The 26,413-nt window shown below is 46.6% G+C and overlaps 1 protein-coding gene across 1 annotated transcript in view; it reads left to right on the top strand.

The window, feature by feature from the left end:
• LOC118367541 (neural-cadherin-like) overlaps nt 1-26,413 on the top strand; it is a 189,229-nt gene extending 162,816 nt beyond the window's left edge. The window contains exons 17-34 of the mRNA XM_052494416.1: nt 1,959-2,242; nt 3,959-4,588; nt 4,703-5,699; nt 6,279-6,372; nt 11,017-11,210; nt 11,591-11,826; nt 12,632-12,909; nt 13,010-13,224; nt 14,446-14,573; nt 14,723-14,850; nt 16,115-16,226; nt 17,257-17,437; nt 17,633-17,799; nt 17,890-18,154; nt 18,626-18,806; nt 18,929-19,182; nt 22,923-23,080; nt 23,969-26,413. Of these exons, the coding sequence (XP_052350376.1) occupies nt 1,959-2,242; nt 3,959-4,588; nt 4,703-5,699; nt 6,279-6,372; nt 11,017-11,210; nt 11,591-11,826; nt 12,632-12,909; nt 13,010-13,224; nt 14,446-14,573; nt 14,723-14,850; nt 16,115-16,226; nt 17,257-17,437; nt 17,633-17,799; nt 17,890-18,154; nt 18,626-18,806; nt 18,929-19,182; nt 22,923-23,080; nt 23,969-24,562 (5,096 nt within the window). The 3' untranslated portion in view covers nt 24,563-26,413. The remainder of the gene's footprint in view (nt 1-1,958; nt 2,243-3,958; nt 4,589-4,702; nt 5,700-6,278; nt 6,373-11,016; nt 11,211-11,590; nt 11,827-12,631; nt 12,910-13,009; nt 13,225-14,445; nt 14,574-14,722; nt 14,851-16,114; nt 16,227-17,256; nt 17,438-17,632; nt 17,800-17,889; nt 18,155-18,625; nt 18,807-18,928; nt 19,183-22,922; nt 23,081-23,968) is intronic.

Here is a 26,413-nt window from a genome sequence, read left to right as displayed (position 1 = left end):
TGATGTGCACAGTTGCCCCCCTCACCAGTCTTACTTAAGGGAGGGGGGGTTAACCATATGGCCAAACTGATCATTAGGGATGCGGCCGGAGGCAAAAGTACAGGAACTACTTCCCGCCACCCAACACACACTCACACACTTACTCACTCACCCAACACACACTCACACACTTACTCACTCACCCAACACACACTCACACACTTACTCACTCACCCAACACACACTCGCTCACTTACTCACTCAACCAACACACAATCACACACTTACTCACTCACCCAACACACACTTACACACTTACTCACTCACTCACTCAACACACACACACCCTCTTGGCGAGTCTCACGGCAGATCGTGCTCAGAAGCTTTGACGGGCAGCACACTTAAGCCCCCTCCACACACACTCCCGATCGGAGCATGACATGTCGTAATGAAGGCCCGACATGTCTCACACAGATGGTGTTTGTCTCCTAAAATCTCCTCCGTGCTGGTAAACAGGGCCCGAGCCAGACGCAGGCAGACAGGGAGTGTGGGTATGTGTGTGTCTGTGAGAGAGAGAAAGAGAAAAAGAAAGAGTGAGAGAGAGAAACAGTGTGTGTTTGTGTTTATGCGCATATGTCTGAGCGTGGGGGTGGGAAGCTGGTGCAGGAACTAGTACAATATTAAATGGAGATTGTTTATGGAATGGAATGTGTAATGTTTAGTGTAAATCATCCAGCCTTGTGCACATCTGCATTCTTGACAGTCCTTTTCATACATCTCTACTCATCAGACTCCTAACTACTGTAGAACCCCAACCATGTCCTTATTCAGCTCTTGCATAGCTTTATAAGGACTAGTATGAAGGTCCCACTGTGGAGCTCCACAATGGAGCACCCAGCACTCTAACATGACAGACACCAGCAGTCAGGATTCAGACTCCTTTGATCCCATCTCATTATTCCCATTTCCCAGACCGGGAACGCCATCCCGACCTAGCCCTCTCCTCTCCGCTTCTGATGGGGTATCTGATTAGGGTTGACAGCGGTAGAGTGGATGAGGTTAGAGCGGAGGAATGGGAGAGTGAAGAGGAGAGGAGATAAGATATTTGGTGAGGATAAGAGAGATAAATGAGATAAAAGAAGAGAGGAAGTTAGAAAGATTTGTGCATGGATGCGTGAGAGTATTCACAAATATGTACAGTACCAGTCAAAGGTTTGCACACACCTACTCATTCAAGGATTTTTCTTTATTTTTACTATGCATTCCAGGTGACTACCTCATGAAGGCTGGTTGAGAGAATGCCAAGAGTGTGCAAAGCTGTCATCACGGCAAAAGGGTGGCTACTTTGAAGAATCTCAAATATATTTCTTTAACACTTTTTTGGTTACTGCATGATTCCTTATATGTTATTTAATAGTTTTGATGTCTTTACTATTATTCTACAATGTAGGAAATAGTAAACATAAAGAAAAATGCAATCAGTAGGTGTGTACAAACTTTTGACTGATACTCTATGTTCATTTGTTGTGTGTATTTGTAACTGAACCCACTGAGGACATGAAGGGCCAGGGAGGGAGGAGGACGGGTGGTGCCTGAGACAAAGTTGAGGTGGGAGTGGGTGAGACCAGCCCTCACTGCCTTCTGTATTCTGTCTAATGAGGCCCACTGTGAGAGAATCTGATGTTTTCCTCCAAAATATTTGATAGTCGGATGGCATTGTGTGACTCAGAGAGGGTATTGGGTGGGTTGTTCTTTAATGTCGAGGGCTGTTGGAAGTGTGAGGTTGTTTTTGAGTTTTTGTGCGGCACGTGTTTGTACGTGTGCAGATTGTCAGCCTGTAGGCTTGTGTGTGAGAGTGAGCACACACATACCACAGCATACTGCCTGTAACTATGTCCTCCTTTCTCCTCCTCTATCATGGACTACTAGTTCTACCTTGTCTAACCAATAAAAGCAATCAGCCATATCTCCTTGTCCAGGTGCCAACGCCAAGCTCCGCTACCAGATCACCTCTGGCAACACCATGGGCACCTTTGACGTGGAGCCAGAGGTGGGGACCATCTTTGTGGCCCAGCATTTAGACTACGAGATGGAGCAACGCTACGAGCTGAGACTGGTGGCCTCCGACGGGAAATGGGAGAACGAGAGCCTAGTGGTGGTCCAGGTGGTGAACCGCAACGACGAGGCGCCCGTCTTCGGCCAGACAGAGTACCATGCAGCTGTCACAGAGGAGCTGACCGAGTTGCCCGTCTTCGTGCTGGAGGTCAGATGTCATACATACTATAGGCCAGGGTTCCCCAACTGGCGGCTCATGGGCCGAATTTGGACCGCAGGTGGTTTTATTTGGTTCCCCAAGTTTTCTGGGCAAATTTGTTTTTAAATATTTTATTTTCAACAGCAGGAAATCAGCTGCAAATTATTTTAATTTTGGAACTCTGACACGTACTAGAGAGACCCATATACACATGTAAGCAAGGTTTGAAATTATTATGTTTTACTCAAATAGTATATATGTTTGGGTTTCTTGCGCTCAATTTTCAGTTTATTTGTAATTATGTACCGGCCCCTGACCATCCGCTCAAGAAAAGAATTGTCCCGCGACTGAATCTAGTTGATGATCCCTACTATAGGCCATACATACTGGTTTACCTCTTATAACAGCCACATAAACAGTGCATTACACCATTAGGTTGTTCCATTAACTTACAGAGCCTCCTGTCTTTAGCTGGAGGTCAGAGGCCATTCATACATAGCCCCTTTGTAACAACGACATATGACAACTGATATTTGAAAGCCTTTTTTGATCAAGCTAAACTTGCTGTGAGGAAGTTCTGTTTTATACATGCTGTATTAAAACATTTAATAGAATGGAAGTGAATGCAGTGACATTGTCCACCCATTGATGGAAATGTGGCTTTGGTTTCACCTCTCAAGAAGCATAATATATACGGTAACTCATCGCACATGTGGACATTATGTGAAATCAAATAGGCTCCAATGTTATACTCCTATCCTAAAGTGTTGATACCTAATACTACTCAACATGAGCACCCACAGTTTACCCACGATAAATAGTTGTGGAGCCTCCTGCTTTTTCTTAGGCTTTCATTGTGTACCCAGCCTAGTTTCGTCACACCTATTCCCACTAATTCCCAGTAATACTGTATGTGCATGTCGCCAAGGTAAATCAGATTAAAAAGGAGTACGATTCATGAGGGCATGGAAGTAATCCTGGAGAGAGAGGCATGTGTCACAGTATTCAACCCAGGGCGGCTTTCCTGGAGTTGGAATTGATTTGATGTGCACTCAGTTCCCCTCTAATGCACTTAATAGTTTCCAGTGTGTGGCAGGCAGCCATCCTCTCCCCGAATTTCCTTCGCTCTGTATATGAATACAATCCTGCCGAAAGAAAAAAGATAGGAAATCCAATTTGAAATGAGTATTTACCTGGCCTTGGCTGTCGTACGCCGCACCGTGTCTCGATATTGTCTTCTCATTGCATTGTCAGGAAATGGAGAGAGAAAAAAAGATAAACTTTCAAAGGCTTTTGTAAACAAACCCTCTGGTGAGAGGAGAAGAGAGGAAGAAAGAAAGTATATTTATTCTTTTGCTGGCATCTATTAACTTTTAATTGCATTGTGCGTTCTGGTGATAGATGTGGGGGGAAGTGTCTGAGCTTGTCCTTCACACAGAGATAACATGAAGGCAGGTTAATTATCTATAGAGGAAACAAGGAAAATAGTCTTCTTTTTGTTGTAAGGCAACGGACTGTATATTGGCTACTGCAATCAATGCTCTTTTCATGTCCTATTTTTGGAACCAGATGGAATCTGAAGAGGCAGAATATCCGTAAATCAACAGAATCGGTTAAATCAAATTGTATATTCATAGTTAACTTCATTGAAAAGAAAAATTCACAGCAGACTCTATCCGGCCCTACTGTCTAATGCAATTTTTTTTGTGGTTTTCCTGTTTGTAGGTTTCAGCAACCGACCCAGACCAGGAGGCAGACCAGAGCGCCCTGCGATACTCACTCCACGGCCAGGGAGCCGGCAGCGAGTTCACCATCGATGAGCGTACGGGCCGCATCTACGCCCAACACCGTTTGGACCGTGAGGAACGGCCAGCCTGGCGTTTCCTGGTCCTGGCCACCGATGAAGGAGGAGCGGGACTCACTGGCTTTGCTGACGTCCTTTTGGAAGTTCGTGACATCAATGACAACGCACCAGTCTTCCCATGCCAGGCGCCAGACTCTTCAGGCTGCTTTGTTGGCCACGTGCCTGAGAACTCTCCCGCCGACACCTCAGTGATGGAGATGAGGGCCACGGATTTAGATGAACCCAAGGCCGGGAAGAACGCCATACTGACCTACCGCATCGTACAAAACGTTCGCAACGAGATCAACCTCAATCTGTTCTCCATCAACCCTTCAACTGGAACCATCAGTACAGTTCTACGGTCTCTGGACCGTGAGGCGGAGGACCGCTATCTGGTTGTGGTTGAGGCCAGGGATGGTGGGGGCTTGTCCGGGACTGGAACGGCTACTATCATGGTATCAGATGTCAATGACCATCCACCAGTCTTCACCCAGAGGGTCTACACTGCCCAGGTTTGTTCACCTGCTCAAAACACACATGTTCCCCCCAACACTGTTGCTCTGTAATATGTTTGATGAGTATTTTGTTATCAATATTTTCATGTCATTTTTTATCAACATTAATAGGTGACAGAGGACCTAGAGATAAACAGCGAGGTACTGGCAGTCTCCGCCAGCGATGGCGACCAGGGTGAGAACGCAGTGGTCACTTTCAGCATTGTCGGAGGCGACGAGGACAGGAAGTTCTTTGTGGAGACGGACAAGGCGAACCGGCGTGGTGTGGTGCGGCTGAAGAAGAAGATGGACTTTGAAAAGCCCCACGAGAGAACGTTCAACTTGACTTTGAAGGCAGAAGATGCAGACTTCTTCAGCCTGGCATACTGCCTGGTTCAGGTGGAGGATTCCAACGATCACGCACCCGTCTTCTTCCCACAGTTCTATGAGGCTCCTGCCATGTCTGAAGACGTGTCTGTTGGCACCATTGTGGCTCAAGTCACCGCTGCCGATCTGGACTCAGGACTAAATGGCCGCTTCTCCTACAGCATTGCCAAAGAGTCTGACCCCAACGGGCAGTTCCTGGTGGACCAGTCAGGCTGGGTGGTAGTGGCAGACTCTCTGGACCGGGAAATGGTATCCCAGCACAGACTCATGGTCCTGGCCACCGACACGGGCATCCCGCCACTCACCGGCACCGCCATCGTCATGGTTACTGTACTGGACGTCAATGACAATGGGCCAGAGTTTGAGGTGCCCTACAAGCCCATTGTGTGGGAAAACATGGCTGCCCCCCAGGCGGTGAGAATAAACGATACATCCCTGCTTCTCCACGCAGCCGACCGCGACTCCTCACCCAATGGTGGACCATTTTCCATCCGTCTCCTGATGTTAACCTCCGATGCTACCAATTTCAACCTGACTGACCTGCGCAACGGTAGCGCTGCACTGACTACCCTGCGAACCTTTGACCGTGAACGCCAGAAGGAGTACCGCCTTCCCATTCTCATGATTGACAGCGGCTCTCCCCCAATGAGCTCAACCAGCACACTGACGGTTGTCATCGGCGACAGGAATGACCACGCCCACTCTCCGGGCCACACAGACTTCTTTGTGTACAGCTACCAGGGTATGTTTCTCCAGTATTCTGCTGATGTTGTTACAACACTACATGTCACAGTTGAATGCGTATGGCCTCTTGAAGCCCCACATCACTTATTTAGAATTTCAGGCCATCTGTCAGCTTGCTGTTACTGCTGGAAAAACTCTGGTTTTCTGTAATGTATTTTTTGTACATTCTCTGTAGGTGTTTTGCCAGATGAAAGTACATTAACCCTCTAATAAGAATTCCTCATGTATTTCCAAAATGCCATGAAGCAAACAATTTACTTAAGCTTAAGTCCCAGGTTTGATAGGCATATAAACAGGAGCCATTACATGTTTTATTTTATTTCACGCCTAAGGGGATTACAGCACTCCATTTAGCTTTTTGGAGGGGAAACGGGAGCTAACATGCTAATGTGTGCACTTCCCCTGCTGTGTCTTCAGAACCGTGTCCATATGTGCCAACGAGGTGACGCTCTCCAACTTATCTTCTCCCCTCCTCCTCCTCTCTCTTTCTTTCTTTCTTTCTCTCACTCTGAGAGCTTTAGGTGTACCACAGGGTGGTGTTGTCTTCCCGCACCTAATTCTGAGTTTTCCCCCGTAGGTGTTCTCCCCACAACAGTGCTTGGACAGGTTCAATCCCCTGACCTTGATGACTGGAGCGAAAAGGTTTACAGATTCAAAGGCAAACCCCCCAGGTACTTTGATCTCCTCACTAAAGTTGGAATGAACCCACAGTGAGGAAAAGAGAATACGACAAAAAGAGTGTACAAAAAGAGGGGAGAAAAGTGTGGGATTGAAAGCGAGAGACAGAATGTAAAAGGAGAGAAAGATAAATGTTAGGGGAAGGAGAAAAGGCCGTGTGAGAGAAACAGAGAAAGTAGAAATAGATTGGAAGAGAGAGAGAAAGGGAGATATGAATTGTCAGGAGCACCATTATTAATACTTCATAAAGAATTGTATTGAAAATTCTCAGTGAAGCGAGGAACGACGCTCTGGTTTTGTTTGATGGGTGCGCAATGTTTGGTGTGCACTGAAAAGAAGCTGATTACGCTGCTCGCACCTCTCCCTCTAATGAGACACCTGTAATTGTAACGGCTTTCTTCGTTTGTCGAAAGAAAGTCGGACTGAAATGCAGCGTGGTGGTTCCCGATGGGACAGATCATGCGTGCCCTGGCGCCCCACTCGCACCTGCCACTCCACATGAACTGAAACACAAGCCTCACTAGAGGCCTCCTCAGACAAGCCGGCAATGGGTAGATGTATGCCAAATACAAAAGAGACGGCAACACATCCACCTTTAGGACCAGGATTTTGCCCATAAAAGACAAATACCTAGCTTTCCACATTGCTAGCTTCCGCTGTACCACTGCGGTACGCATGTTCCAGTTTAGCGTCGCTGAGCCGGAGGTCTCAAAATGGACCCCGAGAATCCTCAGGGCCCCCTCACAGAGAGAACCCCCCAGGCACATCCGTTCTACCGCGCCATCTTCCAAAAAACTTGACGGAAGACTTTGCATGGTTCAGAACTGCTCCCGACGCTCGGGTGAAATCCCCAAAGATGGCAAGGGACCTTGTCAGGCACGAGTCCTTGCACAACAGCAAGGAAGTGTCGTCGGCGTACTGCGTCATCTTAACACGCAGCCCACCACTTCCAGGGATCAGCAAGCCTTCCACCCCTGTGTCTGCCCTAATGGCAGCCCCCAGAGGCTCCATGTACAGAACGAAGAGGAGAACACCATCCATACTCCCGACATCCCCCCCTCTTCCTCCATCTCACCATCCCAGGATGCAGGAATAGTGTTTGCCTCCGGGGTGCCCTGCACCCTGGGTCTACCCCCACAATCCTCCCCCTCCCCAGTGTTGTAGCTGGTTTGGAAAAAAATCAGGGAGGCTGAGTCCCCAAACAAAAAACTCCCCACCTCCTCTTGTACCCAGTCCTGAGTCTTGTTAGGTGTGTCCCCACCCAACAGAAGTTGAGGGCCTGGGGAAACCAGCAGCAACCCAGAGGTTTCTCCCACCCCCATCACTCTCTTGGCCATCCCCTCCCTCTCACTGTCGGCCAATCGCACCCTCCTCTTCATTCTCTTCTTTGGTGATGGCGGCAGTGGAGAGATACCACCCTCCCCCCCGCCAGCTCCTCCACCAGGGCACTTTCCCCCCAGTCCACTTGGTTGCCTTCTTCCGCCGCTTTTCCTGGTTCTCCTACTCCCGTGCCTTCCGTTTCCTTCTCTCTTCCATCTGCCGCTTCTTGCTCCTCCTCCTTCCTTGTGGCCTTCCCCTCTGGACCTGTACTCTGGTCATGAGGCGTGCTTCCTTCCCCTCCTCTTCTTCCCCCATCCCCCGCCCCTGCTCCCCCCCCCAGCCGCAGACGCATATGACCTCTGACGGGCCGGGCACCCCCGCCACAGGTGTGCTGACGAGCCACACCCATGGCACGTCTTAGGCTTGTCACAATCCCTCGCCTCGTGTTCCTCAGATCCACAAAATCTGCATTTTCTTGTACTGCACGAGGCGAATATGTGACCATAGGCCATACAGCGCCTGCAAAATGGGGGCTGACATGCATAAAACAACGTCCCCCTGTCAGCCCCTAGGGAGAACATAGCAGGAGGATGGAGGTAGCCACCATGTCCCTTTGGGTCCTCTCTGAGGAGGGCCTGGAAGCCTCTCCTCCCATTCCAAAACCCAAGGGAGTCTTTGAGGTGCCTTGCTGAGGAGACGTTATCCATGTATCTCCCCAGAAAAGCCCTCACCTCTTCGTCCTTAACGTAAGGGTTGTAAATGTTGACAGTTACAACCCTAAAGTTATTCTTCGCCAGGCTTGTTATTTCATAGTGGCACATCGGCCTCTCACTGCTCTTGCCCTTCTCAGGATATCATCGTGTTTTTCCTCTGTATATAGTGCCACGTCGTATGCTCCCTCCAACGAGTTGCCTTGGAAACAAAACACGTCCTTCACCGTCAGCTTTAGAATCCCCATCAATATTATCCTTCCAAAAGTTTCCCGTCCTAAAGGCTCCAACTCCTTTTCCTTCCAAGCAAACCGAATCGTGTTGGCCAGCCCAATCCCAGGGACCGACCGTGTTGATGTATTTAGCACCATCTCCGCAAGGAGAATGGTGCTCGTTCTCTTCTCTTCCAAAACAAGTAAAAAAGAAAAAACAAAGTGACCGAGCCTATCTGGTGAAACTACACAGAGACAGGAACAATCACCCACGAAATACAAAGCGAACCCCAGGCTACCTAAATACGGTTCCCAATCAGAGACAAAGAGAATCACCTGACTCTGATTGAGAACCGCCTCAGGCAGCCAAGCCCATACAACACCCCTACTCAGCCGCAATCCCAATAACCACAAAACCCCAATACGAAATACAACAAAACAAACCCATGTCACACCCTGGCCTGACCAAACAATCAACGAAAACACAAAACACTAAGACCAAGGCGTGACAGTAATCTGGAGAACTAGTAAGCACATGAAAAGATGACAAGGAACGACAGAGAGAGAGAGAAAGTGAGCAAGAAAGAGCCATTACCATGTTGAATCCCCAGTCAGCAGATCCCAATGCATCTTGAAGGACCAAACTATATGGATCATCTTTATTATACCTACCAGCCATCCCTGTAGATGATGATTTGAAGCCTATTTGTTTTCTGTCTCCGAAGTGCTGTGTTGCATGTTTGCCCCGGCTAGCTCTGCAAACAGGGATTCGTTCATGTATTACATTAACCTGTTAACCTGGTCTCCCGGGGAGAGAAGACATAACACACATCTCTCTCCAGCTCAGCACCTCTTCGATTGGGCCAGCCGGTTTAATTTTCTTATGGCTCAGTTGATTACCTCGTTTGGCCAGACTTCTGAAGGTCACGGGCCATGCATAACCAGAATTTACTGTTATGTAAGAGAGAGCTACGGCACCTTTTCAAACCTCTTTTCAAATCAAATTAAATTGAATTAGTCACATGCGCCGAATACAACAGGTGTAGTAGACCTTACAGTGAAACGCTTACTTACGAGCCCCTAACCGACAGAGCTGTTTCAAAAAATCTGGATAAGAATAAGAGATAAAAGTAACAAGTAATTAAAGAGGAGCAGTAAGAAATAACAACATATACGGGAGGGTGGCAGTACAGAGTCAATGTACGGGGGCACCGGTTAGTGGAGGTAGTATGTACATGTAGGTAGAGTTCATTAAAGTGACTCTGCATAGATGACAACATAAATTGGCAGTGGTGTGGAGAGGGGAGGGGGCAATGTGAATAGTCTGGGTAGACATGTTTGATCGTGGGCCAGTGTGTGAGGGTACTTACCTTGGTGTGCCATCAAACAATGCGATGCTAAAACAATAACGCAGCCATAAACATGTGTATGTTGCTCCAGTTGTACAAAGGCTCTATAGAGCTGAGCTTACATACTGTACTGCTTCTTTCTTTGTCCACATGGGCATTCCCTATTCTTAGAAATGCCCCCCCTCCATCTTCAGTAGAGACGGAAGCTTCAAAAACAGAGACATTCTGAAAGACATCAGATGAACTCCTTGGCATTGACCTCTAACTTGAGAGATGAGGAGAGAGTGAGGTAGATGGAGATAGTCACAGCAGAACCATCATCATTCCCTTGTCATGATCTGAGCCAGTGATAAGGACCAGAGTGGACAGGGGCCAAGTAAATAGAGGGATGATAGATGGAAGGGGAGAGAAGATATGAGTAGATAGCTGGGAAGGAGAAGAGTCACTGTAATAGAGGGAACAAGGACATGTGAGTAAGAAAAGTTAGAGAAGTGAGAAGTAGACTTTAGGAGCAGGATAGGATAGAAAGTTCTGCAGTGTTAACATGGGGCTTAGGTCGGGCTGGTGGAGTTAGTGTAGTGAGAAGGTGTCTAAGGGGAGTAGACAGAGAGACGTAGAAGGAACCCAAGAGGCTGGGAAAAGGCTTTTGATAGAGTGAACACTGAACTGGGTATGCAGGGAATAGAGAAATGGAGTTAACAGGGGGCTAGGTGGGAGGAGGGAGGGGTGTTGGTAGAGTGGAGGAGAGGTAGGGAAGAGGGGGTTGCATTGATACTGATAGTGAAGCCATCTATAATGCATGTGGCTGTCTCCCTGGACAGTTCAGTGTTTTAATGTGAGATGGTGAGCATGGAGGGAGGCCAGGGATAGCCCTGCATGGATGAACACCGGGGGGACTACTGCTGATCTCTCTTACTCTCTGTTCTCACCCCCCTCTCTTTTACTTCTATGCCCACTACCTCCCTTTTCTCTCGATCTTCTTCCATTTCTCTCTCCCTCTATCTCGCTCTCTCCCTCCATCTCCTCCTCCCTCCTCCCTCTCTCAGCGGGTTGTTCAGTCTGAACCACAACTCAGGCCTGTTGATTATCAGAGAGGGGGCCCCTGTGCCGGTGGGTTCCTACAGCCTCGAGGTGCGTGTCTCCGACAAGACCTGGCCCGACGTGACCTCCACTGCAGAGGTCGTCGTCATGGAGCTGGACGAGGAGGCGGTCCAGAACGCTGGCTCTTTGCGCCTGTCCAGTGAGTGTTTTGCACCCTAGTGTATCAGCCAATATTCTCACTTTTCACTCTTTTTCGTGGTCACTGACCACAGCCCATAAGGAGCTAATGCTGTCATAATGTTTCCATAGTAACCGTGTCACGTGTGATGACATGCATGCCAGAGTGCTGTGTGGCAGGCTTTCTTGTATCTAATAGGTCCCTACGGTCGAGGTTCATATCACCCCCAGACACCAGCTGAGCATTTACATACATCCGACTGATCTGTTCTATCATTCATTACCTGTAGAACATTGGGCATGGGAGTGTTTTGCAAGGAACATTCCACTTTGTGGTGTGTTGAACTACAAAATGATGAATTGAGTGTCCTGACCATTCAACCCCCCCATTCTGTTGGGCAGACATCACAGTGGAACAGTTCTTCAGTAGTGCACCGGGTCAGGAGAGTTCTTTCTCCCGCCTGGGTCGTCTCCTCTCCGAGCTTCTCCAGACCGACGGGGACAACGTCCACGTCTTCTCTGTCGCCAATGGCAACCGCCAGGGTGAGAGCGAGATCAACGTGTGGTTCGCCGCCCATGGCTCGCCGTACTACAAGGCCGAGAAACTCCACGGCAATGTGATGGCGCATAAAGCTAAGGTAAAGACGGGATACACACTAAGTCTCTCATATAAGAGTCTGAATACGCATAAAGCTAAGGTAAAGACGGGATACACACTAAGTCTCTCATATAAGAGTCTGAATACGCATAAAGCTAAGGTAAAGACGGGATACACACTAAGTCTCTCATATAAGAGTCTGAATACGCATAAAGCTTCACACTAGACAACATTACAAACATTCACACTATCTCACACACAGTGATGCACTACTAAAAATAAACTCACACACACTTGAAACACCCACATTGACACCATGCTCAACAACATACATATTTCATCACTCACACGCGCACACATTTAAACTCTCACACACACTTAATCACACGCGCACAGCGGCGGTGTGTGTAAATCTTTCATATCCATTTAAGGCATGAGATAGCAGCTGGTGACCCAAGCTTGTGCCGGGGGAACAGAAAGGGAGAGAGATGGATGGAGAGAAAAAGAGGGATGACAGGAGAGAACGTCTGAGTCTTTATGAAGTCCTCACTCGTCCATAAATCCTAAACTGTTTTGTAGTGAGTGTTGCGCTGCCCAGAAGCAGTTGTTTATACACTGAGTGTGTGTCACTGACAGTTTTACTGCTGCCTGTTAAGCTTGGGTGGAGCTGGTGAGTTGCTTTTAAGCCATTGGAGTCAGATTGAGTTAGAATGAATTCATCCAGAGACATCACCTGGCTGTAAATTAAGACTATGAAAGACTGATATGAAGATGATATCAAACCAATTTGATTTCGCTGACAGGCAATAGACTGACTCTCTCTCTCTCCCCCCCTCCTCTCTCAGTTGGAAGCAGCGCTGGGTGTGTCTATCTCCCAGGTGGGTATAGACGAGTGTCCCTACACAGACTGCAGTCAGTCGGGCGGCTGCAGCAGTGACGTCACCTTCAGCCTCACCCCCACAGCCCTCAGCTCCGGGAACACCTCTCTGGTGTCTGTCTCCGCCTCCTCTGAGGCACGCTGCGGCTGCAGGGCCAGAGAGAGCCTGCACCAGGCCTGCTCCTCCTACCCCCGCAACCCCTGCCTCAACGGAGGCACCTGTCAGGACAGCGAGTTGGGATACAGGTATAACGGCCAGAGACAGTTGGACCAAGAGCTCTCGCTGTTAGCATTAGCATTAGCATTAGAAATAACACGTTTGCAATGTTTCTCCCCTGCCGTTCAGGTGCAAGTGTCCACCCATGTTTGACGGGCCTGAGTGCCAGCAGACCAAGCACACCTTCCGCGGCCAGGGTTACGCCTGGTTCCCTCCGATCAGGCTTTGCTTTCAAAGCCACATCTCATTGGAGTTCATAACCGAGTCAGCCAATGGGCTGCTGCTCTACAACGGCCCTCTAGGCCCCGCCCAGGCCGGAGAGCAGGAGGACTACATCGCTCTGGGTAAGAACAGACAGCCTACATGTAGGGCCTGAACAGAAAGAACCACACCATAGTGCAACCCACTTACTCCTACTTCCTACTTTCAAGGTGTCTGGAAATTGATAGGTAAGCAATATGGGGATTGACTGACAACCAGCACTCTTGATCAAGCCTCAAGTGAAGGTGGCATACTCATATCCTCATAAGCTTGCTTGCTTCTGAAGCTAAGCAGGGTTGGTCCTGAGCAGTTCCTGGATGGGAGACCAGATGCTGCTGGAAGTGGTGTTGGAGGGCCAGTAGGAGGCACTCTTTCCTCTTTCCTCTAAAAATTATCCCAATGCCCCAGGGCAGTGATTGGGGACACTGTCCTGTGTAGGGTGCCGTCTTTCGGATGGGACGTTAAACGGGTTAAACGGGATCTTTAATGACTCTCTGAGGTCATTAAAGATCCCATGGAACTTATTGTAAGAGTAGGGTTGTTAACCCCGGTGTCCTGGCTAAATTCCCAATCTGGCCCTCAAACCATCATGGTCACTTAATAATCCCCAGTTTACAATTGGATCATTCATCCCCCTCCTCTCCCCTGTAACTATTCCCCAGGTCGTTGCTGCAAATGAGGACATGTTCTCAGTCAATTTACCTGGTAAAATAACAGGTTAAAAAATAAAAAATAAGCCTGCGTCATATTCAGGTCCCTATAAGCCATGTGGCTTTTATGTCAAGTCATGTCCCCCCTAATCCTAATGTCACATCCCAGTGGTTCTATATGTCCCTAAAAGATGAGTCCAGTTTGGCCTTTAGAAAGGCCTTACCTAATCTGTTTGGTAGCCCCATCGCATTCATTTATGTCATTGTCGAGCTCCAAGTTCCCCGCTCCGGGGTAGCAAATCAAACATGGCTGCTGAATTGATTGCGGTGAAGCATTTTTCACTGGTTCTGCTCAACCGAGGAGCAGTGTAGAACACAGAGGTTGGTCAGGTCACACACCATGTAGTCATACACACTTTCACACACATACTGTTAATGCAACATTAAGGCGGCTTACTCATCAATGTAACTCTGTATATTGGTGAGTCAGCCAGTTTCAAGCGCTTGGTGGCTAGATTGGCTTGTTTCCAAGAATGTGTTTGTGAAAATGACTAGATTGATTGATGGAGAATCAGAATATGTTTCCACTGTTATGTGATCTCAAGCCTCAAGGTGATTATCTCTCCTCATCCATGTTTCCTATCTCTCTTCCAGAATTGAGGAATGGCGTTCCGACCCTCAGCATCAGCCATGGATCGGGATCACTGACGCTGCAGCTCCCAGCGAGATCCACCGTCACGGACCGCCGATGGCACCGCCTGGACATCGTCAGTGACGGAAAGGTCCAGACATATTCCCAGAATGGTTGGGAGGAGGGAATGGTTGGGGATTGGGGAATAGCCGAAGGGGGAATCCTCATTGGGATGCTTACATTATGAACTGAGATAGGACCTGACATTCTTGGTGGTGCTATATGATGTGTTTAATCCAGGCAGTTCAACTGATCCTAGACCAGTGTTCGGGGGCAGTGGTGAATGAGGTGGAGGGTCTAGTGGTGGAGGTGCTAGAGACAGACCAGTCTGGCTGCAAGGCTTCTGGAGAGACCCCTGGCAACCTGAGGTAAGAGGAGACAACTGTAGACCACTAGAATACTACAGACCACTGAAGACCACTACTGACCACCCATATTATGCACAAGCTAGCACTAGCTGGGTTTCTATCCAATTGGCGACAGATTTTCATGTGCATATTCTAAAATCAGCTAAACAAAAACTGATGACATAGTGCACATAAAAATATATTTTGCGGTCAAATTCCCACGTACTGAATACAAAAATACAAGTTAAATGGGTTTCGATCGTATTTTAAACTCTACTGATGGTTTTTCTCTAAAAAAATGTTTTTGTTATATAGCGAGTGTGCCCACTCTGGTATTGGCATGTGCGCTCTAGCCAATAGCGCTATCTGCACGCTGTTAACTAGAGAGCACATATAGCCTACATGATGAGATTATTATTGTCACGTTCTGACCTTTATTTCCTTTGTTTTGTCTTTATTTAGTATGGTCAGGGCGTGAGTTGGGGTGGGCAGTCTATGTTTTGTGTTTCTATGTTTGGTTTCTGTTTCGGCCTAGTATGGTTCTCAATCAGAGGCAGGTGTCGTTAGTTGTCTCTGATTGAGAATCATACTTAGGTAGCCTGGGTTTCACTGTTGGTTTGTGGGTGTTTGTTTCCTGTGTCAGTGTTTGTGCCACACGGGACTGTTTTCATTTATATTCACTTTGTTATTTTGTATTCTGTCATGTTCAGTTTATACTATTAAAACATGGACACTTACCACGCTGCGTTTTGGTCCGATCCTTGCTACACCTCTTCAGATGAGGAGGAGGAAATCTGTCGTTGCAATTATTATGGACAAAAGAGCGTGATTATTTGTATTTGTCAATTGGCAGCCAAGCATCGATCATCATGTCACCAGAATAAGACCCTGGAAATTTATTGAAAGGAGCATTAAACTCATCATTGTGAACTTTCACCACCCTGTGAAGTTCATCACCAACCCATTTCATCTGTAGCCTAATAAACTGCATGCTTTCTCGACAAGTCGTAGTGGGAGGACTACAAAACATGTCATCGCGTGACTCCAAGTTTACTTCAATATAATGATTTATTATATTAATATTTGTGCATAAAAGCGTTTTTATCGACATTTCTCGTATAATTAATTTTACCGACACATAAAGCTTTTCTTTTTTTTGTCGACATTTGGAAAGTTTACCGAAAAATGTTTCCATCAGGCCTGTCATGACATTTTTGATCCATCATGTACTATGCTTGTGAAAAATGTTGGATGGAAACCAATCTCCCTCTCCTCCCCATCCCAGGTTCTTGAATGTGAACCAGCCTCTCCAGCTGGGTGGGGTGAAGGTGACCTCCACACACAGACGCTACAAAGCTTTCACTGGCTGCTTCAGGAACCTGGTGGTCGATAGCAAGGTAACCTCTCTGCCCTAACCTCTCTCTTCCCCCCCTCCCTTGCTTTCTCTTTCTTTCTCTCCCTCTGCATTAAAGTCACACATCCTCCTCTTCCTCCATCACCTTTTATTTCCCACTTCTCTAGTAGTTCTATCCTCTCTTCCTCACTGTCACAGTGTTTTCATGCTCCCCATCAGAGTGACAGAGCTGTCTATCCGATCAGACTGATAGTGACAGGTTTATGAACAGAGCTGAGAGGAGACGGAGACTGGCAGCTGTATTAATATACCTGGGAAGAAGAGATGCTTTTTAAAAGTCTGTTTACTCTATGGGGTTGTCAATATTCATTTGTTTGGGAGTGGGTTTTTCCTACAGTGTTTTGAGAGGCAGTGTATGTGTCTTCCAGTTGGGAGAGTGTTAGCTTCTCTGTCTCTTTTGTGACTTGTGTGTGGGAGCGCGTCAATCTCTTTGTGTCTTCTATTGGCACTGGCTGAGAGTGCCGGGGGAGAGAGTTGGCCAGACGGTCGATTGAGCACAGCTTATGAACTGAGGCCAAAAAAACGATTTCAAAGTCCAAATAAGAAATAAATTCAAAGAACATCTCCTCCATAAACTATTCCTGAAAGCAGATTAGCTTGTGTGGTTTTGCGTCACTACTGGGAAATATGAAAGGGAGGGAACACGGGAATGGAGTGGTGGCCATTTTGGCTCAGACGGTTGACAGTTGACCATATACAGTCCTATGTTTGACATGAAAGTTAGGGGAGAGGAGCACAGCAGGACAGCATGAGTGATAAACATTTTGGATCAGACAGTTGACTATATACAGCAACAGTAATACCCATTTTGACTCTGGAAGTTGAACATATAAAGCCCTATTTGACATGAGGTGTGAAATGAGAGCATCACAGGGCAGCAATGACATCCATTTGGGCTCAGACTGTTGACATAAAGCCCCTTTTTAACAGAAATGTTGATAACTGACTCTGAGGGCTCTCTTTATGTTTCTCTAAGCTGATATTTAACCTATAATATACATCTCTCTCTGGAGGTGTATGACCTGGGAATTCCGGGGGAGAGCTTGGATAGTTCCCCAGGCTGTGGCCTGACAGACGGGGTGTGTGTGACAGCAAGTGGACCCTCCTGTGGCGTCCACGGAACCTGCCTAGGCGAGTGGGGCTCCTTCAGCTGTGACTGTCACCCCGGGTACAGTGGGCACAAGTGTGACAAAGGTAGGTGACTTTTCTGGTGGACTGGTTCTTCACAGCAGTATTTCGGTGTGTGAATGTTGGGGCGGCAGGGTAGCCTAGTGGTTAGAGCGTTGGACTAGTAACCGCAAGGTAAAAATGTGTGTGTGTGTGTGTGTGTGTGTGTGTGTGTGTGTGTGTGTGTGGGATTATTAACCATATCGCCTCTCTCCACTGTAGCTCTACCAGAGTGGTCCTTCGTCAGGGACAGTATGCTACGCTACCAGCTGAGGGGGGGAGGTAGCCCCCGTCGTACACACACCCAGCTCCTGCTCCGCACGCGCTCCTCCACTGGCACCCTGCTCTCCATGACATCCCGCGATGCCAACGAGTACATCATCCTGGAGGTCAGTGCCCTGCTGTGACATCACTCACAGGATCCAATTTAGTCAATTGGAAAGTGAAAAGTGGCTACATTTGCTGATGTCCTCTCTCAGATCGTAGACGGCCACCTGTCGGTGCATGCCAACCTGGGCGACGGTGCCCACTCCCTCCACCTGGCCAGCCAGCGAGTCGACGGGGGCCAGTGGGTCCTCGCCAGCTTGCATCGTCACGACAACCTCTTCACGCTGCGCCTGGAGCAGGGTGGTGGCTCGCGAGAGGTCAGGGCCTGGATGGGGAACAGGCGGGAGATTGTAGTGCACCCCTCCAGTGTGCTGCTGGGAAATGGACCAACCCCGGGACAATCTGCTGACTTCCAGGGTAAGATTGTCTCCTCTTCTGTCCTTTCCATGCTTTCTCTACTGATTCTCTCTTCTTTCTCCTCTGTCTCCTCTTTGTCTCAATCTATTCTCCTGTCTCATTACATCCTCTCTTCTCATCATTTCACCTCATCCTTTCTCTACTCCTCCCCTCCTCTCTACTGTAATGAGCTCCTCCCTACTTGTCTCTCCCTGGGTGTGTCTGCCCTCTACCTCTCAGTGTGGGTATCTTTGGCTGGGTCAATAAGCCACAGGTCCATGTCAAGGAATGACTGATCTTTCTTTCCTCATTTTGTTCTATCTTATTTACTCAATCTTTCCCTTTTTTCCCTTTATTTTACTTTACCAAGGTAAATACATTTCTTAGAAACAGCAATTACAAAAAACAGTTCTCTGATTCACTCTGATTATCTGTAAGAATGTTATCCTATTAGTATTTGTCATTAAGTCTCTCTGCCTCTCTCACTTGCAGGCTGCTTGCGCGATGTGAGGCTGAACGGCCACTCCCTCCCTCTGGATGGTCAGAGTACAGAGTTCAGTACAGTGTTGGAGCGGAGGGGGGTGACCTCCGGCTGTCACTCAGACGCCTGCAGTGCCAAGCCCTGCCGCAACCCCCTCTACTGTGTGGACCTGTGGAGGAAACACCAGTGCAGGTGTGTGAGGCTGGCTCCACACACACACACACATTTAAACACGTACGCACGCACACAATCTTACACATGCTAAGGACACAGACATAGTTAAAAGAACAAACCTGTTCTCCGCCCTCTCCCAGGTGTCCAGGTGGGCAGGTGACGGTGACAGACGAGACATCAGGCCACCACCGCTGTGTACCCTCCCCGTGTGGACCCTCAGCCTGCCGTAACAGGGGCACCTGCCACGCCCTGACCCCCGACAGCTGGCAGTGCCGTTGCCCCGAAGGGTTCAGAGGTCAGCGTTGTGAGGTGGGCCAGATGAAAGCCCACCGTATGGCCGCCCTCAGCCCGGGCTCCATCCTGGTCATCAGCATGTGTCTGCTCGTCTTCTTCGGTAAATATGGGCGACTAAAACCCTCTCTTCACATGACCTTTCACCCTTCATATAGTGAGCTGTTTTCACGGAACATTGAGCGTGCAACTTGTTATGGCTGCAATCCCAATACCGGATCGATATGACAACTACCAGTGAAAATAGAGGGCGCCATATTCAAAACACAGAAATCTCATAATTACAATTCCTAAAACATCTTATCTTATTTTATAATTTTAAAGGTAATCTTGTTGTTAATCCCACCAAAGGTTCCGATTTCAAATAGGCTTTTCAGCGAAAGCACTACAAACGATTATGTTAGATCTCCACCAAACCACAATAAGCACAGCCATTTTCCAGCGAAATATAGCATTCACAAAAAGCAAAAATAAAGATGAAATGAATCACTAACCTTGAATTATCTTCATCATATGACACTCTTAGGACTTCATGTTACACAATGCATGCATGTTTTGTTTGATAAAGTTCATATTTATATAAAAAAATCTTGAGTTTACATTGGTTTATTAGATTCACTAGTTCCAAAAACATCAAGTGATTTTGCATAGCCACATAGTTTCAACAGAAATACTCATCATAAAAGTAAATGATAATACAAGTTATACACATGGAATTATAGATATACCTCTCCTTAATGCAACCGCTGTGTCAGATTTCATAAAAGTTTTACGGAAAAAGCAACACATGCAATAATCTGAGACGGCGCTCAGAACAGAAGCCAAATTAGCCGCCATGTTGGAGTCAACAGAAACCAGAAAATACATGATAAATGTTTCCTTACCTTTGATGAACTTCATCAGAATGCAGTCCTAGGAATCCCAGGTCCACAATAAATGCTTGATTTGTTCGAAAATGTCCGTTATTTATGTCCAATTAGCTACTTTGGTTAGCGCGTTTGGTAAACAATTCCAAAGTCACAAAGCGCGTCCACTATAACGTGACGAAATATCCAAAAGTTCCGTAACAGTCAGGAGAAACATGTCAAACGATGCACTGAATCAATCTTTAGAATGTTGTTTACATATATCTTGAATAACGTTCCAACCGGAGAATTAGAATGACTTCAGATGACCGGTGGAACGCAGGTCCTTCCCCTGTGAAAGCGCATAGTGAATGCATGGTCAACTCGTGGCAGTGGTGACTATTTCCTGTGTCATTCGAACCCCTTTTACATTAGTCATAAGACGAAGTTCTATTGACTGTTGACATCTAGTGGAAGGCGTAGGAAGTAAAAACTCATTCATATCTCGCTGTAATTTCAATGAGAGCTTGGTTGAAAATCTGCCACCCCCAGAAAAAAAAACAGGAAGTGGAATTTCTCAGGTTTTTGCCTGCTATATGAGTTCTGTTATACTCACAGACATAATTCAAACAGTTTTAGAAACTTCAGTGTTTTCTATACAATACTAATAATAATATGCAAATATTAGCAACTATGACTGAGGAGCAGGCCGTTGAATATGGGCACCTCTGTGCACCTTTCATCCAAGCTACTCAATACTGCCCCTGCAGCCATAAGAAGTTAAAAGATCGAAAGAGTAGCCATTATAATGCTGTCCATTCGCAGCATTGATAAACACTATATAGATAGATGTGTAATTACAGTTGAAGTCGGAAGTTTACATACACTAAGGTTGGAGTCGTTAAAACTAGTTTTTCAACCACTCCACAAATGTATTGTTAACAACTATAGTTTTGGCAAGTCGGTTAGGACATCTACTTTGTGCATGACACAAGTAATTTTTCCAAAAATTGTTTACAGACAGATTATTTTGCTTATTATTCACTGTATCACAGTTCCAGTGGGTCAGAAGAACATATACTAAGTTGACTGTGCCTTTAACCAGCTTGGAAAATTCCAGAAAATTATGTCATGGCTTTAGAAGATTCTGATAACATCATTTGAGTTAATTGGAGGTCTACCTGTGAATGTATTTCAAGGCCTGCCTCCAAACTCAGTGCCTCTTTGCTTGACATCATGAGAAAATCAAAAGAAATCTGGTTCATCCTTGGGAGCAATTTCCAAACGCCTGAAGGTACCACGTTCATCTGTACAAACAATAGTATGCAAATATAAACACCATGAGACCACGCAGCCGCCATACCGTTCAGGAAGGAGACGTGTTCTGTCTCCTAGTGATGAACGTACTTTGGTGCGAAAAGTGCAAATCAATCCCAGAACAACAGCAAAGGACCTTGTGAGATGCTGGAGGAAACAGGTACAAAAGCATCTATATCCACAGTAAAACGAGTCCTATATCGACATAACCTGAAAGGCCGCTCAGCAAGGAAGAAGCCACTGCTCCAAAACCGCCATAAAAAAAGCCAGACTACGTTTTGCAACTGCACATGGGGACAAAGATTGTACTTTCTGGAGAAATGTCCTCTGGTCTGATGAAACAAAAATAGAACTGTTTGGCTATAATGACCATCGTTATGTTTGAAGGAAAATGAGGAGTCTTGCAAACCGAAGAACACCATCCCACAGGGGTGGCAGCATCAAGAGGGTGCTTTGCTGCAGGAGGGACTGGTGCTTTGCTGCAGGAGGGACTGGTGCACTCCACAAAATAGATGGCATCATGAGATAGGAAAAGTATGTGGATATATTGAAGCAACATCTCAAGACATCAGTCAGAAAGTTAAAGCTTGGTCGCAAATGGGTCTTCCAAATTAACAATGACACCAAGCATACTTCCAAAGTTGTGGCAAAATGGCTCAAGGACAACAAAATCAAGGTATTGGAGTGGCCATCACAAAGCCCTGACCTCAATCCTATAGAAAATTTGTGGGAAGAACTGAAAAAGTGTGTTCGAGCAAGGAGGCCTACAAACCTGACTCAGTTACACCAGCTCTGTCAGGAGGAATGGGCCAGAATTGACCTAACTTATTGTGGGAAGCTTGTGGAAGGCTACCGAAAACGTTTGTCCCAAGTTAAACCATTTGAAGGCAATGCTACCAAATACTAATTGAGTGTATGTAAATAAAAGCTGAAATAAATCATTCTCTCTACTATTATTCTGAGATTTCACATTCTTAAAATAAAGTGGTGATCCTAACTGACCTAAGACACGGGATTTCTACTAGGATTAAATGTCAGGAATTGTGAAAAAATGAGTTTAAATGTATTTGGCTAAGGTTATGTAAACTTCCGACTTCAACTGTAGATGTATGTCGAAGCGAGGGCAGGGGAAATAGACTAGAGACTAGAGGGCCATTCAGTGACATGTGACGGGTAGCGAGGTTTGTATGAGCCTCTGACGGGTATGGCTGTGTGATGTCAGACTGGCAGTGCCCCCGAGGGCCCCTCTGTCAACGCTGACGGCCCTGATACAAGACGTAGAGATCATAGCCCCATGCCAGGGAAAGGAGAGGGGGATGAGAAGACTAACATAAACATCTGAGTGCTAAAACTAGAAACGTCAAGCGAGATGAGGAAAAGGGTGAAGTAGCTGCAGTGGTGAATGTCTACAAATCAGTGATATATGATGGTTAGACGTGCAGGGAGAGTGAGGGGGGGGAAATCAGAGGGATGGAATGAAGGGAGAGGGGAAAAGACCGTGTAGGATTGCCTGAGGGACAGCGGATGGCCGACAGAAGACGAGGTGAACGTGAAAAGGATAGGTTTTGCTTCATCTCTTTCCCTTCAACACTCAGATGCATGTAGAGTACAGTAGTGTTATCTCTCCATCTCTTCCATCCACTCTAATGACTGAACTGTTGCCTTTCTCTGTGTCCTGTAGCTGTGCTGGTAGCTGTGACAGTGTGGAACCAGAAGGGCAGTCGTAGTAAGTTCCAGAAGAGGGGCGTGTACCACATCCCTGCAGAACACCAGAGCTGGGAGGACATCAGAGAGAACATCCTCAACTACAACGAGGAGGGAGGAGGAGAGCAGGACCAGGTATACACACACACACACATACATACATACATACATACATACACACATACATATACACACATACAAACACAAATCAAATCAAATGTATTTATATAGCCCTTCGTACATCAGCTGATATCTCAAAGTGCTGTACAGAAACCCAGCCTAAAACCCCAAACAGCAAGCAATGCAGGTGTAGAAGCACGGTGGCTAGGAAAAACTCCCTAGAAAGGCCAAAACTTAGCCTGGTTCCTCTAGGTTTCTTCCTATGTGGGGTGGCCAGTCCTCTTCTGGCTGTGCCGGGTGGAGATTATAACAGAACATGGCCAAAATGTTCAAATGTTCATAAATGACCAGCATGGTCAATAATAATAAGGCAGAACAGTTGAAACTGGAGCAGCAGCACGGTCAGGTGGACTGGGGACAGCAAGGAGTCATCATGTCAGGTAGTCCTGGGCATGGTCCTAGGGCTCAGGTCCTCCGAGAGAAAGAAAGAGAGAAGGAGAGAACTGGAGAACGCACACTTAGATTCACACAGGACACCGAATAGGACAGGAGAAGTACTCCAGATATAACAAACTGACCCTAGCCCCCCGACACATAAACTACTGCAGCATAAATACTGGAGGCTGAGACAGGAGGGGTCTGGAGACACTGTGGACCCATCCAAGGACACCCCCGGACAGGGCCAAACAGGAAGGATATAACCCCACCCACTTTGCCAAAGCACAGCCTCCACACCACTAGAGGGATATCTAGTAAACACACACACAGGTCAGACATTGCAGCACAGTGAAATTATCTATGTCGCTGTTCATTGAAATTAATTTCTAAATTGACCACTAGATAGTACCATTTACTTATTTTTCATACTTATGTTTTCAATTTGATGTCATTTCATCCCTCCAGAATGCCTATGATATCACAGAGCTGAAGAGGCCCCTGTGTTCCAGCCTGTCCCAGTCCTCATCCTGCACCACCGCCCCTCTCATCAAGTCCTCCCAGGGCTCCCAGGAGGAGGTGCACCCTGCTGGCTCAGCCTGCAGCTCAGGGACCCCCTACCTCCACATCCCCCACCACCACCACCGCCATCATCACCACGCTAGCAATGCTAGCTATACGAATGATAGTAATGATGCGCATGCTATCTCCGTGGGCCACTGCCCCATGGACTTCAAGAGCTACGTGGCGCGCATCATCTGGGAGGCCGACAACGACAGTCAGGAGTTCCCGCCGGACAGCTATCACGTCTGGAGCATCGAGGGCGCCGGGTCCCCGGTCGGTAGCCTCAGCTCGCTGGGTTCCGCTATCTCCCAAAATACAGCAGAGGAAGAGGAGGGAGCAGCCTTCAGCTTCGACCGGCTATCCCACTGGGGGGACAAGTTTGAGGCTCTAAGTGAAATGTACGAGCGGCCGGCGCTGGCGCTGACATACAGGGACACTTTGTGTTACAGCCAGAGTCAGAGGAGCCATAGTCAGGACAACCTGCCACACCCTTTTTAGGGTATTCATAAACCACAACATCATACACTGCAACATTGACTGACTTAGTTCCTGCTAGTGATTGTCTGGTGTGTCAATGCTGGTTGGTAGTAAGGGAAACAAAGCACACAGAAAATTGGCTCCTGTTATTTTTTTCTTCATGTTGACAGGTTTGCTGAAGCTTTATGTGGTGGAAGAGGGATTACAAGTCTTAGTGAGATGAATTTATTTATTCTGTTTTATTTCTCTCGGTGAAGTGTTGAAACTGTATTTATTTGAGCTCTGAAATGATGTTGAACCAACAGGGACAATGTTGTTCTTCTACATTATAAGGACTTTGAACTTAGTATGTCAAATGTATATGTTACCGGTACCCATTTATTTAGTATTCTACCGTTTTTGTTTCAGACATCCTATTGGATAAAGACAGTCATGCCAGGGAAACGGGCAAATGGAGAAGCTCTGATTTGTTCCTTTATGACATTCTATCCTGTGACAATATATATTAACAGCCTTTTTGCCCTACACAGGGGGAGTTCCCCTTCTTCAGTTGAGCAGGAGGTAGATCTGATCTCTAGGAGGAACCTTTATATAACTAAAGGAAAATTGATTAGACGAAGAAAGCAGTCAATCGTGTTGCTTATTCCTTGATACGAGAAGTTATGAGTAACTCATATACAGGAGGTTCTAGACTATTGTCAAAGACTTTCCCTTTCAATCACGGTCTAATTGCACTAGTGGATGATTCTCAGTGTTAATTGCAGAATCCATTTACCCAAAAATAAGTACAAACCTTAAAATGCTTAGAATGGTAAAAGCATTGTTGATCTGCCTGGTGAGAAACCATCACTTGGCATCAATTATGTGTATTATAGAATATAGTGATGGGTTTCAGATAGGAAATATTTTTCTACTCCAATATAGACATGATGAACCCAGCCCTTGTGGTGCACTGTGTTGATGTGTCTTACAAGGACCTGCTCCTTTCTTCTGTTTCTAGCTCTATGTTGGTTCAGAGATGGTGTTGTGTGATGCCAATCATGTCTGAAACTTCCTGTCCTATCGTCTTGGAAACAGGAGGGCAGGATGACCCCACAGTGTCCTGACAACGTCTGATGAATGTATTGTGCTAAAGGAGAAAGGACATACAGGGAGGGTTTGGCTGGGGAGGAATAGTTGTGAGTAGTCAAAGAAAAGTCAAACAGTACAATCACAGAAACTCCATTGCTGACAATTATTTTACAAATGATCTGATTGAAATGGATCTATGTTTGTTGCCGTAGGTAGACAGAAACTCCCCAAAACTAGCTCTCCAAAATGTCTTCACTTTACGATTTTGTTCTTGATCATTCTTATGTATAGCTGTATAAACAAATATCTCATTTTTTCCATGGCTGTAGAGTTACTGTGATGCACAGTGGGGACAGAGTGAGAACCAGGAACACCTCACTAACAAACACTGATAAAATCCCTTCTGGCTATTGTCTCCACATTTCAAATTACTGGGGGTGCCTTTTGTACGCTGGTGTTTGGTCCAATTATCGACTGCATCCTTACATTTTTTTCCCCCATATAACTTAACTGCAGTTGCTATGTTTGCATATATTAACCTAAAATTATAGATACAATGGATAAATGTAGTTGCAGCCGTTCAGTGATTTTGATCAGGACACACATGGACTCCAGAACTCACAAACCCAGTAAGGCTTCACTCCTCGCAGCCCAGCGTCCCTACTTACTGTATTCAGGACTCAAGGTTCTTGCCCCCATGTTATGTATAAATAATGTACATATCTAACGTTTTATAGCAACCTAACGTCAGATATTCATTTTGTATATTACTTTTATTAAAAATAGCTTTTCTTCAAGGCA

The sequence above is a fragment of the Oncorhynchus keta genome, chromosome 34 (assembly GCF_023373465.1).
Source record: "Oncorhynchus keta strain PuntledgeMale-10-30-2019 chromosome 34, Oket_V2, whole genome shotgun sequence".
In the NCBI taxonomy this organism is placed as follows: domain Eukaryota; kingdom Metazoa; phylum Chordata; class Actinopteri; order Salmoniformes; family Salmonidae; genus Oncorhynchus; species Oncorhynchus keta.
This window is presented reverse-complemented; position numbering and strand designations above follow the sequence as displayed.